Source organism: Fusarium oxysporum, chromosome III (genome assembly GCF_013085055.1).
Source record: "Fusarium oxysporum Fo47 chromosome III, complete sequence".
NCBI lineage: Eukaryota > Fungi > Ascomycota > Sordariomycetes > Hypocreales > Nectriaceae > Fusarium > Fusarium oxysporum.
In genome coordinates, this window is record NC_072842.1 from 1,422,086 (window position 1) to 1,435,477 (window position 13,392).

General features: G+C 48.2%; 5 protein-coding genes across 5 annotated transcripts; 3 read left to right on the top strand and 2 right to left on the bottom strand.

Moving 5' to 3' along the window:
* Positions 1-443: 443 nt before the first annotated feature.
* Positions 444-3,261, top strand: FOBCDRAFT_289720 (OPT oligopeptide transporter protein-domain-containing protein; the record flags this gene model as incomplete). Its single annotated transcript, XM_054703752.2, has 8 exons — positions 444-1,227; positions 1,259-1,598; positions 1,645-1,863; positions 1,911-2,106; positions 2,161-2,366; positions 2,415-2,441; positions 2,497-2,711; positions 2,762-3,261. 8 exons carry the CDS (start codon positions 444-446, stop codon positions 3,247-3,249), a joined length of 2,475 nt encoding a protein of 824 aa, XP_054559727.1. The 3' UTR covers positions 3,250-3,261.
* A 1,010-nt stretch (positions 3,262-4,271) lies between these two features.
* Positions 4,272-6,964, bottom strand: FOBCDRAFT_248699 (fungal-specific transcription factor domain-containing protein; the record flags this gene model as incomplete). The annotated part of the gene is made up of 6 exons (XM_054703753.2): positions 4,272-5,125; positions 5,177-5,816; positions 5,850-6,204; positions 6,256-6,452; positions 6,507-6,695; positions 6,931-6,964. 6 exons carry the CDS (start codon positions 6,962-6,964, stop codon positions 4,735-4,737), a joined length of 1,806 nt encoding a protein of 601 aa, XP_054559728.2. The 3' UTR covers positions 4,272-4,734.
* Positions 6,965-7,129: 165 nt separating this feature from the next.
* Positions 7,130-7,646, top strand: FOBCDRAFT_198366 (uncharacterized protein; the record flags this gene model as incomplete). Its single annotated transcript, XM_059608914.1, has 2 exons — positions 7,130-7,288; positions 7,413-7,646. The coding sequence occupies 2 exons, from the start codon at positions 7,130-7,132 to the stop codon at positions 7,644-7,646; spliced, it is 393 nt and encodes a 130-aa protein (XP_059466931.1).
* A 2,142-nt stretch (positions 7,647-9,788) lies between these two features.
* FOBCDRAFT_178388 (uncharacterized protein) lies at positions 9,789-11,520 on the bottom strand. The gene is made up of 2 exons (XM_031175799.3): positions 11,254-11,520; positions 9,789-11,168 (listed from the first exon to the last, which is right to left on the bottom strand). Exons 1-2 carry the CDS (start codon positions 11,321-11,323, stop codon positions 9,955-9,957), a joined length of 1,284 nt encoding a protein of 427 aa, XP_031046932.3. The 5' UTR covers positions 11,324-11,520; the 3' UTR covers positions 9,789-9,954.
* Positions 11,521-11,756: 236 nt separating this feature from the next.
* On the top strand, positions 11,757-12,996 carry FOBCDRAFT_20608 (uncharacterized protein). The gene has a single exon (XM_031175801.3). The coding sequence runs from the start codon at positions 11,879-11,881 to the stop codon at positions 12,770-12,772; it is 894 nt and encodes a 297-aa protein (XP_031046934.1). The 5' UTR covers positions 11,757-11,878; the 3' UTR covers positions 12,773-12,996.
* The last annotated feature ends 396 nt before the right edge of the window (positions 12,997-13,392 follow it).

Consider the following 13,392-nt stretch of genomic DNA (forward strand, 5'->3'; position numbering starts at 1 on the left):
ATTATTGTTTGCTGACAGGCATATGTCAAGACCTGAGCCTCAATAGACGCCACAAAGTAGTACAAACAAAAGGACAGTTCCCTCATATAACGACACGACTTCAACGACACCTCGAGTCTCAAGCATTCAAAAACTCTTATACTCAGCTCAGAGACGTCCTTCTTCTGTAAAACTAAGAAAGAATACATGTCCTAGCTCGATCTCAACCACGTCCGTTCTCTGTCTAGGGCTTGAGGCCACCCTCACCTCAGACTGCGTGTCCTATACCGGATGAGATGCAAATCGATTTCACTCAATAAAGTGAGTTCATACTAAGAAGGGCAATGCCTTTGAGATTCTAATGTCGCATTCAGGGTCTCTGAATCGTCCAAAGAACTAGATGAGCTGCAAATCACTATAGCCCACTTTCCGATAACCCTGGATGAGAACAGCCAAATCTCACAATGCCAAAAAGCAAGAAGCTAGGGTCGGTATTGCCAGCCGAAGCCGTCGGCCAAAGTATAGGAGGTCCTAGTGGACGCTTATCCACGTCTCTTGAGATTGAGGACTCATCAAATGAGAACCTCAAGCATCGCCTCCATGAGTGGGCAGCCTCTGGAGCACGCAACGACGATGAGGCAGGTTCGGAATATGAGATGCTTATGGACCCGAATCTACCTCAGGAGTATGAGACACGACGAAAGGGTTCAGGAGAGTCTGGTGATGAAGCAGCGCTGCTCAGCGATGATGCAGATGACGAAGAGGAAGAAAACTCCCCTTATCCTGAAGTTCGAGCTGCGGTAAGAAACTTCGACGAAGATCTTCCATGCAACACAGTGAGAGCTTGGACTATAGGAATGCTTCTCGTCATTGTAGGGGCTTCGATGAACACCCTATTCTCTCTCCGCCAACCATCCATCAGTATTGGGCCTCTCATCGCTCAAATCGTTGCGTGGCCTATGGGTCATGGCTGGGCGAAGTTCGTGCCTGACAGGGAGTTCACCACTTTTGGTATAACGTGGACTCTGAACCCTGGTCCCTTTAATGTTAAGGAACACGCAATTATCGTTGTCATGGCCAGTGTGTCATTCTCTGTTGCGTATGCTACCGATATCATCCTTGCACAGGTCATCTTCTACAAGCAGGACTTTGGTCTTGTGTTCCAGCTTCTCCTGACTATCTCCACGCAATCTGTGGGATATGGCATTGCAGGGATGCTACGCAAGTTCTTAGGCAAGTTGTCACTATGTCACAATGATCCTTCAACTAACCCTGGAAGTCTATCCCGCATCCATGATCTGGCCGGAGAATCTTGTTGGTGTAACTCTTATGAATGCCATGTACGAGACAAACGATACACCAGATCCTACCATTCTAGGAGGCAGAATGCACAGATACAAGTGGTTTGTCATTGTAACTGCATGTTCCTTCGTATACTACTTCATTCCAGGATTTCTGGCGCAATTTCTGAGCATCTTTGCTGTGGCCACCTGGATGGCGCCTCAGAATCCTATTGTGAATCAGCTATTCGGAGGGCAGACAGGTGTTTCGCTTCTTCCTATCACCTTTGACTGGACTCAAATAGCAGGATACGTCGGCTCGCCGCTCATTCCGCCATGGTATGTCTGACGGAAACTCTTGATAGGTGTAGCTAATCATGAAAAGGCACGCCATCGCCAATACCGTCATCGGAGTTGTTCTCTTCTTCGTTATAGGATCATCTTTTCTTCATTATGGCGGAGCGTGGTACGCTGAGTATTTGCCCATGAGTGACTCCGGAACTTACGACAACACGGGGGCTCGCTACAACACCACTCGAATTCTCACGAAGGACTTCACATTGGATGAAGAAGAGTACAAGAACTACTCACCCCTTTTTATTAGGTATGATAAGTTGTTCATGTAATGATGATCAAGACTAAAATGGAAAGCACCACTTTTGCCATCTCTTACGGCTTGTCGTTCGCTGCTATATCGTCACTCGTTGTCTACACCTATCTCCACAACGGAAAGCAGATCTGGCAACAATGGAGAAACAGCACTAACGAAAAGCCTGATATTCACATGAAACTCATGAGAAAGTATAAAGAGGCTCCTACGTGGTGGTATATGTCCCTATTTGCTGTTGTAAGTCATGATGCTGAGCGCCTCTTCTTGTGTAGTTCACTGACAATGAGGTAGATGCTCCTGATTGGGTTCTATACAGTACTGGGCTACCCAACTAATCTCTCCTGGTGGGCTTTCTTACTTGCCATAGCCATCTCTTTTGGGTTTGCTCTGCCTATAGGCATTATCCAAGCTGTTACAAACACTCAAATTGGCTTGAATGTCTTGACAGAGTTCATCTATGGATATCTTCAGCCAGGTCGACCTCTAGCCCTCATGATGTACGTTCGGCCTCCACCTCAATACTCTTGTGTGCTAACCTACTGTAGCTTCAAAACATATGGATACATCACAATGTAGACACGCCCCTCGAAATTCCGAAAGAGCGAGACTAGCTAACACTCACCCCAGGGCGCAATCACTTCGTTTTGTCTCGGACTTGAAGTTCGGACATTACATGAAAATCCCCCCTCGAACTATGTTCCTGTCTCAAGTCGTCGCCACTACATTCTCGTGCTTCATCCAGATCGTCGTTCTAAACCTATCCCTGAAAAATATCCCTGACGTCTGCGAGCACCACCAGGTCGATCACTTTACCTGTCCTGGTGGTCGTGTCTTCTTTGCTGGTAAGTCATGCCAAGACTGGGCGTTGTTGTTCTCTGACACATGAGAGTAGCGTCTATCATCTGGGGCCTTCTCGGCCCTGCACGCATGTTCTCCCCTGGTCAGGTATACTCTGGCCTCTTCGTCTTCTTTATCTTGGGTGCCATTACACCAATAGTTATCTATGTCTTAGCCAAGCGATGGCCGAGGTCTCCGGTGCGATACCTCATGGCACCCCTCATATTCGGAGGTGCAGGGGCGATCCCGCCTGCAACACCGCTGAATTATCTGTCGTGGGGCATCGTTGGCTTCGTCTTTCAGTTCTGGATCAAGAAGCGCCACTTCAGGTGGTGGACCAGACTCAACTTCCTAACGTCGTCAGCTCTCGATCTAGGTCTCGCCCTAGCGACGTTGTTCATCTTCTTTGTCTTTACGCTGCATGGTGTAGATCCGCCAAGCTGGTGGGGAAACAATATTGTCACTTCGACGATGGATGTCCAGGGGACCGCGATACAAGCTCATGTACCGGAGGGAGGGCGATTCGGGCCCGAGAACTGGTGATGTAAGAGGTGCATATGAGAGGAACTATTGTATCTAGAAGCGCATATCTTAGCAAATTTGTTGGTGGCTGATGCATCAGCAGAACCATTTGATGCAACTTAACAGTCAGAGACATATTGACTCTTGATGTTTAGAGTTATCTCAAAGTACTCACTCAACAACCAGTCAGACTCAACGTGGTGCGTGTCACGCAGATGGACAATGAGCCCGCCGCCCGCAAAGTCGAGAAACTGAGACATATGCAAGACTGTACGGCATTGCATTGCATTGCATTGCCTGCCGGGAAAAAGTGCCGCAGTATTGCATTTCGTGCGTGCGTTATGTGGCTTGAAGAAGGGATATATCCATGTACCGGGAACCGAAACTAATCCAAACATTTCCTCTTTTGTTACATCGCATGATTCGTTGTGAATACTAGCGAGCAAACCTGCATGCAATACTGTGCAAGCATGTCATTTTAGCCTAAGGCGGGCATCAAAATGCAGTCTAGAATCGTTGAAGGAATATGATGTATCAAGCAAACATTATGCAAAAAAATGTGTTTATGCACCATGCCATCAATGCAGAAGATTAGTTGGAATAGCGTCTTGGTACTGTATTAACTGCATTGCATACATCTAGAGCTGAACAGCGACCAGTCATTTTTCAACTCACCGGGTTTCACCTTCATGATCGGTATTGGTGGCCGGTGCTGAAGATCATATGCTCTGACTGTTGTTGTTTCTTATCTTTTCTCATGTATCTGATTTGAAGTTAATTATGCAGTAGACTGACTTCCAACATAATCATATACCTAGTACTAAGCAGTTGATGGTACTACAGTGCGATAAAGAAGCAAAATGGTATCTGCTAATACCAAAATCACGGTAACAGAAGTCTCAAACGAAGGGGGACATCACTTCTAACCTATATGTCTCCATTGTATGGGTCAAGAGCGGATTTCAGTTAATGCAGGGCCAGCAGTCGCTGCTTAACGTAGATGTTCTGTGGTGTTGAGTGACATATCAGCTACCCAGGCATGCCTCCAATTGATGTCTATGGCAGATGTTCCTGAAATGCGTCTCAAGAACGCTCTTGTAGTACTAAACTAACATACTGTGTTTGATATCTGCCTCCCAATCCAGCACACTGACAATCCTTCCTCCTACGCCAAGTGTTGGGCTCACCCGCTTTTACCGAACTACTTTCATTTGCCTGCCGATACTCTTCTCATCCATAAGGTTCTCCGTTTCTCTCACTTGCTTGGCTGCGTAGAACTATTGTTCCATTCTGCAATTGAACCGTTTGGAATGGCCCATTGTATGCCTAGGCTGCCAGGTCACTGAGGACGACCCAATTTGAACCTTGAAGAAAGGTCAAGGCAGACTAATCCATGTCGATGCTATGATCACTGAGCTGTGAACTTTGTGAATACTCAGCAAAAGGCTGAGATTGACCCATGTTTAAGTCGGTAGGTGAGAATAAGGGCCTTGATGTCAAGGAGCCCTAGTACCCATCGGCTTCTTGTTTGACCATGGCGTGGTTTGCAGTCGCCGACCCGCGACGGCTATCACGTGGGGACACCAGACTATCACGAGGCATTGGATGGAATGGAGAGCGATACTGACTAGGCTCGTAAGTTGTCATCGGCTCGCGTTTAACTTTGTGAGCCTGTCTCCTTGAAGCCTGCCTTGTAGCTTTCACTTGTTTTTGGTGTTCGACGTCCTGCCGAAACAAGTCCAACTTGGAAGCGAACTGCCCTGCATAAGGGCTCGAGGTGTACCATGTCTTCAAGATGAACATTGCGTCTTTTACCAGCGACAAGTGTTCCTCTCGAGCGTAGATGTCTGCATAAGTACTGCTAAGCAAGACAAGTGCCGCTTCAAATAGTACATAGCTGCGCTTTTGTGAGCGAATACTCAAGGCCGACAATATGCAGCAGACTTACAGAGCAAGGGGGTCAGAATGACACAGCAGGTTCGCATGAAATCCCCTTTTCACCATTTCAACCGCTTGAAGCGATTGAGATACGCATCTTTCAGACAGTCTATTGATTTGTGTCTCGATGCCATCTGAGGCGTTTGTCCCCATAAAGGATAAAAGGAAAAAGGGGCGACAAAGGAGGATACTGGTGTAGAAGCCAAGTAAATGCATATGAATTTGAGATACCGTAGGCATTAAGTTGCTTGTCGTAAAGAATTCATCGTTTTGGAAACTGGGGTGAGCTTCTAGGTACCCCAACATCTGATTCGGAACCTCGATCGCGACTTTGTCACATGAATAAATGTTGTTCACGATATGACCAATCATTTTACATGCATCAATAGGGGGATCGAGCATGTCCCTTTTCGAAGCTTTGTTGGGACTGCTTGGTCGGTTGGGTGGTCTAAAGGAGGATTCGGAGTATTCGTTATCAGAGATAGCGAACGGTCTTCCTAACGATGCACCCAGAAATCTGTCTAGGACAAACAAGCTTCTCCAAACGTTCCGTCGTAGAACTCTGAGTTCCTCGTTGGCGGGGAACTGATTGATCTCAGACTCATGGCCTCGATGAATCCCAAGGGCGTAGGCAACTCGAACGGCTCGACCTGAACCTTTGTTAGCCTCGTTAGTTTGCATACAAATGTGATGAGACTTGCCGCAATATTCGTACGCAGTATTCCTCATGGAAACAGACAGCATAAAAAAAGACATCAAAGCGAGAGCTTGGAGGGGCCAGAGGACGTCATCATGGTACTGGGACTTTTCGAATGTACGGGTTGGGTGGGCCAGCCCTTCAGCTATGGCAAATAGCTGGTGTTTAAATTCTGGGCTCGGTGAGTGTGCTGAATCACCAGGATCCAAGGCGAGCGCAACTGCTAGAACCAAATAGAAAATGCACCGATCGGGTCCCTGAACCTCATTCGGGTTATTCTGGAATCGATACAAAGTCAAGCTCACTGCTTCTGGGTTGACTATGTCAATGAAGCTCCGTACCTAATGCAAAATCAGTTCCTTTCTTCTCTCTCGAATAAACCAACGACTTACATGGTTGAAATAGAACTCGATCAAACTCGTAGTTGTACTTGGGGGGAGAAAGGACTGCATCCTAGGTGTGACAGGGAGTCTTTCTGGTAGACCACTCCAATTGCTATCTGCTGTGAATTCTGAGGGGCCGTCATGTTTCTCGATAGTGTTCCTGATATGGTGCATGAAAGAGTGAGCAGTAGAACGCCCAACAAATGCTAGGGCTATTAGTAACAATTATCAAATCACTCCAGAATAGCAAACGGACTCACAGAGGCGATTCTGGCAATCTAGCAGCATGCAAGTGTGTGCAGGTATCTGGATTTCTTCGCATCTGGGAACTGAAACAAGTCGAAACCTGAAATCAAAGTCTGGAGTGACTGATCTTGTGAGGTTTTTTTGGATAGGTGCATCATGGATCGTATCCGGCACACCGGAAAGTTCAGGGGGGTTAGAACGCTCTCTATAAGCGCTTTGCCTCGATGACGAGCAAGGAGATTCGCTCGATGATACTGAGTCTGTACGACTCCTGTATTCGCAGTCCACTCTTCGTTTTCGACAATACTTGCAAGGGCGAAGGCCGTCACACTGTATGATAGAGTCAGTGTTAGTAAATCCTTTTCCATCCAGTTATTTGCGGACCAGGTTGCCTATCTAACAGACTTGATGTTTAGGGTAAGATTCTACAGCGGAGACCATCCAGGAGGAGCTGCTCCAATAGCGAGGCCATGCTTCCTATGACTAGGACATAGGAGTCGCTTGTGGCAAGGAATAAAGGATACCATGAGGTGCGCTGATAGAATGAAAAGAAAGTACAATGGTGAAGACAATTGATTCGGAATTAATTGGGGGGGGCTTAAGACTCTGGTTCTTACTCGTTGCTTGCGCTGCCTACATGCGTTACAGGCCTGCGCAACTCGTCTGCGCTTATCTGCTGGGACTCTCAGTCGCGTCATGCCAGATACAACTTTCAAGGCGGTTCGCTTCGAAGATAGTCTTTGTGTCGATGTATGTAGAGGAGATTGTTTTCGCAAAACAGTCCCGTGGTATTGATGTAAGCTGATGCGTGTTGCAAAAGCAACTGGATAGCTGGTGACTCAATAATATCAAGTGTGAGGGTCCTGCAGAAAGAAGGAACGATATTTCTTGTTACCTTGTAGCTGAACTGTGCAATTCAGCCAGGAAGGTCTGCGGCAGGCCCTGCCAAGACTGCTCAAGATATACAAAACTGGAAGACGAAGAGGACTCCCGTAACTGCAAGTTCACTCTGGGGAAGTCTTGCTCGGTTGTTGGTCGTCTTGGTCATTATTGGATCCGAAGATGGTGGAGGCAAGGGCTTCGTATATAGGACTCTGCCTTGGCAGGAGGCTTCTAAAGAAACAACCTTGGATTTTACAAATGAGATGCAATGACAATGCAGTAGAGCAATGACACTTAGCATCAACGAGACGGCACAGCGGGACGACAGACACTTTCTACCCATCTTGCCAACGATGGGGACTCAAGGCATCCAACTAGAAGCCGTACCAACAGCTCGGAACCAGGCTGTGTAATGTTATGTGACCAGATGAAAGCAGCGACGCTGATGGGAGAGGTAGAGCAGACAATTGTGGCGTCCCACGGGCGTTCCATGGCGCATGGCCGCAGTAGCTGAGAGGGGTCCTGAGACGTACATAGTAGACACGGAGCGATTGAAAGGCCCTCCTTGTCTTAGTGATCATCCTGGAATTTCTGGCTGCGAAGTCATATCATTGGCTTCAGGCTGGGGTCGCGAGGTCCTGCAGCAAAGGGGAGGGGCAGATCTGAGACCAGAAGAAGCAAGTATATGCTATTGGAAGGGCCTCCTGGAATGAAATGAACCCTGTCTCTACGATCCTAGTGCGAAAGTCCAATATAATGGCTCCTCTAAGCTCGCGACGCGAGGTAGTTTGAAGTCCTGAGTGGGGGGCATGTCGCTCTAGATGATGGATCGATCCTGGGGGTGTGAATTTCTCAATCGGAACTCAGAAAGTCTTGGTATTTCTGTTGGTTGGTTGGTTGGTTGGTTGTACTCGTATTATGTCAAGTACAGGATTAGTGGTCTTTTCTCTCTCCGGCCAGGTTGTTCATCGTGAAGAGGTTCAACTTGCTGGTCCAGTTAGAGGAAAGAGAGAAGTCTATATTCACCTTGCTTCTTCCACGTGACGACCATTCGCTGCCGGGTAGTCGCTTTGTGCAACCGGCCTTCCTTCACTTACATGCGGCCCGGGGCGCCTTAGTCATCCATCCACTTGCTCATTGAAACTCGAGGCTCAGCCTGGCAAGGATCTCAACATCATCTTCATCTATGAGCATTCCGATCCCGCCTTCTCTTCCCTCACCATGTCTTAGCTTAAGCGTTTCCACGGGTGATCCATCGCCACTGGCATCGTTGGATTGGGCAACTCCAGCCAGTATTAACACGCTTCTGCAGATAGCCGCTTGCTTGTTTTTTCCCTCACCAATCGAGACCTTCACTGGTAACTTTTACAGTGATACGTCTGGAGCCGCGGCGTATCATAACCTTGTCCGCCGACCGGGTCCGCGGATTCTGTCCTATTCCCTGAGACACACCTACAGCCACTTTGGTCAACCAACTCATAGCTTGCAGTCCTAGTCTTGCCTGCTTCCTTCAGTTAAGGCATCACTAATGCAAGTCGACAAGCAAGGTCAGCCCTCTCAGGGAGGCTTTCGACTGTTTCATCCTACTGCATGAATTGGTGATCACGATTCCTCACGATCTCTTACATTAAAGACACTACTATGGGCTATGACACATCTCACAACAACAATAGCTTCCAGCTGCTAACATGGGTACATGACTGATGCATCCAACACACGCAGACATAAGGAGGCGCGTTCACAATTTAGACAACCCAAGTTGCGCCTTGGCATCTCGGCATTTCCCGTCTAACTCCGCAATAAAGTTGAATTAATTTCATGGTCTCGCCTTCAGCCGAATGCCGATCAATTACTAAAGATTGAAGAATGTCTAGGAACATATGTGGGTTTGCTCGACCTTGCAGACGGGGACTACTTATCCGTTCGATCCAATGCTCCGATGGTGTGGGCCAGATCGAAGGGATGTTTGTTGAATACGTTCACTGCAAAGGAGCTCAAGATGAATAGAAATTGTGGAAATGAATGTATACAACAGTTCGCACCTCTGATATTGTATCTCGAAGCTAGGTACTCCTTTGCTGAAAGACGATGATTTGTTTGAATGTATAGTGAATAAGAAGACAACTACATGGCAGCGATACGAAACAAGGTAGACTGTTGGAGTACCTAGTATAGATGGACTTGTAAACATAATGATGCAAACAATCTCATGGACACATAATTGTCATGCCGTCACACTAGGATAAGGCGACAGAAAGACCCATAACTTTGGTATATACGAGGGTACCAGTTAAGGCAGACGATACCTGATAGTTTTATTTTCGAAGCCTCTCTTTATCCATGGAACTACACAACATGAAAAACACGATATACCAAAACCAAATGGGACAAAGAACCAGTTTATTAGAGATGTGTTCTGGCATCAAACATGTTTCATCATTGGATTTGTAGTTCTAGCTATCTGGCAAAACACCATTGAAAAGGCGTAGACATAATACCAAGAGTGCGTTCCAAGCGCAATTACTAGCCATTGTCTATAGCAAAAAAAATATCGATATATTACAGGGAATCTTCGTAAGCTCACAACACCAGCCGTCCTGGCTCCTCCTCCAGAATCACCTTGCAACGCTCAAGGAAGATTTGTGCTCTCTCCTCCTCTGCCTTGGGGACCACAAGAGTAAAGACATTGGCGCCGCTGGACAGACCAGGGACGGTCTGGATGGTAGCGGGCTTGGGAGCAGACTTCTTCGGCGCGGCGAGGATGTCAATGATGTCAGTCTGCTTTCGGGTGGGGGAGAGAGGAGTGAGTAGAGAGGTGGGAGGGACAGCAGAGATCTGGGGTAGGTAGACACCGCGAGAACCCTTAGCGGCCTTGATCTTATCGAGGCCGAGAACCTGGTCGAAAAGCTCGTTGGCGGTAGGGGCACGCTTGGTGGGAGGGAGGTCGTCGTTGGCAACCTCAGCAGCGCGGCCGACAAAGGTCGAGATGGGCAGGAAGACACCGAGGGTCTCGTGAATCCGGGTTTGGACCTCAACAACCTTGGACAAAGTAATGGGCATGGAAACTTCGAGGTTCTCGACCACGGGGGCCTTAGGAGCCTCAGCCTTAGGCTCCTCGACAGGCTTAGAAGGAGGAGCAGGCTTGGTAGCGACCTTGATGTTGCTGAGGTCGAGGTGGAACAGGTTGTTGAAGTTGACCTCGTTGGCAGCGGGAGTCTCGGGGTTGATGCTTCCAAGGTAGGCAAGGATATCACCCTTGAGCAATCGGCCATGAGGACCAGTGCCCTTGATCTTCTTGACGTCGGCCTCGCTGATGCCCTTCTCCTTGATCAGGTGTCCAACTGAGGGCAGCAGAGGGTACTTGTGTTCGTAGGTATCGTTGCCAGTAGGCTTTGCGCTCTTCTTCTCAACGGGGTTCGACTCGGAGGGGGCGGTGCTCTCCTTGGGGGCCTGGGCGCTGGACTGTTCCTTTGATTGCTCCTTGGCCTGCTCGTCGGCGGGGATCTCGAGGGAGTTGATATCATCGCCGGCCTCAGCAATGACACCAATGCGTGATCCAACCTGAACAGCCTTACTTCCATCACCAGCCATGATCTTGACCATGATACCATCGTCCTGGGCCTCAACATCCATGCTGGCCTTGTCGGTCTCGATCTCGAGCAGCACATCACCGGCACTGAAAGCCTCTCCTTCCTTGACCTTCCATGTAGCAATGTTACCCTCGGTCATAGTGGGCGAGAGGGCGGGCATGGTGAAGTTCTGAGCGGCGAGGCATCGCGTCGAGGTGGTGAAGCCTACAGCAGAAGATGATATGTTAGTCGGTGCGCGACAAAAGGGTCCGAGGGGCTTTTTCAACATCAGGAAATGGGCAGAACGTACCACGAGCAATAGCGGACCGAGAAGTAACAGCTCGGGCAGATGCCCTGCATGCTGCTGTAAGAGATGCCATTGCACAGCTCAATTGAGGGTGAAGAAGTCGAGATGAGGCGGTTGAGGGAGATTTTCGGTGCACGTAAGAGCGACCTCGGGGTGTTGAGGGATTGAGCTGTTGAGATATCCTTATTAGTGGGTCCGACAGTTTGGAAATTTTTGGCGCGACTTATACATGAACTTTAACGTTTATTCTTTACTACGATCGCAGAAGACGAATAAAGGCTAGTTATAATTGTCCAGAATCAAGAAGCTCATTATTTCCTTCGAGTAAATGTTTCCTTCACATATTGGTTCTTCTCAAAGCTCATGCCATAATCAAGCCCATCTCAACACATTGAATTTGGCTATCTCCTCGGGTTGCGGCGAAAAGTTGTCCGATCAGGAACCAACTATTACCGGTTTATTACCGATAAGAATTTCCAAATAGCTTCATTTCTGAAAGTTCAGCCCACTATCATTTAGCAATATCAACTGGATGGCATCACCGAGCAACTAGAAGTATTCCTACCATCCGTGAGATTGCTTGGTGTCGCCTCTCTCACACTCTCCTCCGAGGAGCTCAATTCCCGCAATGGCTGGCCTCGCAAGGGGCTTCTGCCTCCCCGGCCTCCGGCCCCTCCTTGCACCTCGTGCCGAGTCCGTCCTCCTCCGATCCCGTTTCTTCAGTACCTCCGTCCTCCGATTTGCTGGACCTGTTGTGAAAGCAGCTCGAACTCCTACGGCCTCGAGGGCTGCCGCTGCTGCCTCCGCTGCCCAAATGGCACCTAGTCGATACGCCTTCATCAAGAGTCTCGCTTCAAAACCAACCCCAACCGTCCTCTACGAAGGTCCCTCACATTTTTGGTTTTACTTTGGTTGCTGGTCGAGTGGGCTATTTTTACTTGCTTGGACAGGATCTACTACGCATCTGGTAGTACAGCAGCCTGAAGGTGTACCGCAATGGATTGGTATTGTGTTCGGAACAGCATATCTCCTGCTCGCTTCCATGGGAACATTCATGATCGCAAAAACTCCAAACATTGTTGGACAGATCCGCGTTCTTCCTTACCAGGCATCCAAGATCGCTCCCACCACACCATTGCAGTTGGAAATCACTGTTAAGAGAATGGTCCCATTTCTCAAACCCAAGGTCGTTGTCGCTCCGGTTAGCGATATTGCTCTCAAGACGCGCTTCTCGCTGCCAGACGAGTATGTGCCTCAACTGAGGCGCATAGAGTTGGAGGCGAAGGCGAAGGAGCAGCAAAAGGCCTTACATGAGTTCGACATGCAGCACATCTTCACAATGCCTTTTCGAAGAATGGGTCGAGCCCTGGCAGCCATGTTTGACGGTGTCAAATCTGCGTGGACTGATATGGGCTTTGGTTTCATCATAGTTGACGGCAAGAACTACAAGGTGGACGTGACCAAGGGCTTTGCTCATGACGGCTTCAGGACGTTAGAGAAGCTTGTGGATATCAAGTCATGAGTCGCCTACCCTGGAGGATCATAGCGAAAACCTCAACCAAAACCCATCAAGTCTTATTCCAGAGTTGGGGTTGTCTCATTAGCCTGTACTTTTATTGTATACAATATGTATGAAGAACATCTGATGTATGGGCCGAGCATATCATAGTACTGTATGACACCCTGAGATACCATTGGATCACGATGGAAGCGAGTAAGTTTATACAAGTCGAGCACTCATGAAAGAGAAATCTTCGCACCTCGTGATAAAATCTACCGATCTGTCAGGCACACAAACTCCAAGCTGCTCAACAAACCGGGACTGTTGCAAGAAAGCAACGTTCCTAGTCGCTACAAGGTGTTGCCATATTCAAATCGCTCACTTTGACACTACACTGGCTGAGACCGAGGCGGACAAGAACAAAACACATATATTCGAGGCTGATTGCATTATCACATATCCAGAGTTACACGTGCAGGTACATGCTGCTTCAAAAAAGCAAGTATATAATACAAGACACTGTCGTGTAGGACGAGGCGCAGAAGATGAGATTTGAAGATATCCACATGCCGTTTTGGAAGGTCCATGGAACACTCCTTGTAAGCGAGTGACATTCTGATATCTGTCTTCCCTCATGATAT

Excerpts from the sequence above, each read along its gene's own strand:
- FOBCDRAFT_178388 (XM_031175799.3), bottom strand. The coding sequence starts at position 11,323 with ATGGCATCTCTTACAGCAGCATGCAGGGCATCTGCCCGAGCTGTTACT. Across the intron at positions 11,169-11,253 it reads TCGGTCCGCTATTGCTCGTG|GCTTCACCACCTCGACGCGA; the intron begins GTACGTTCTGCC and ends CTTCTGCTGTAG.
- FOBCDRAFT_20608 (XM_031175801.3), top strand. The coding sequence starts at position 11,879 with ATGGCTGGCCTCGCAAGGGGCTTCTGCCTCCCCGGCCTCCGGCCCCTC.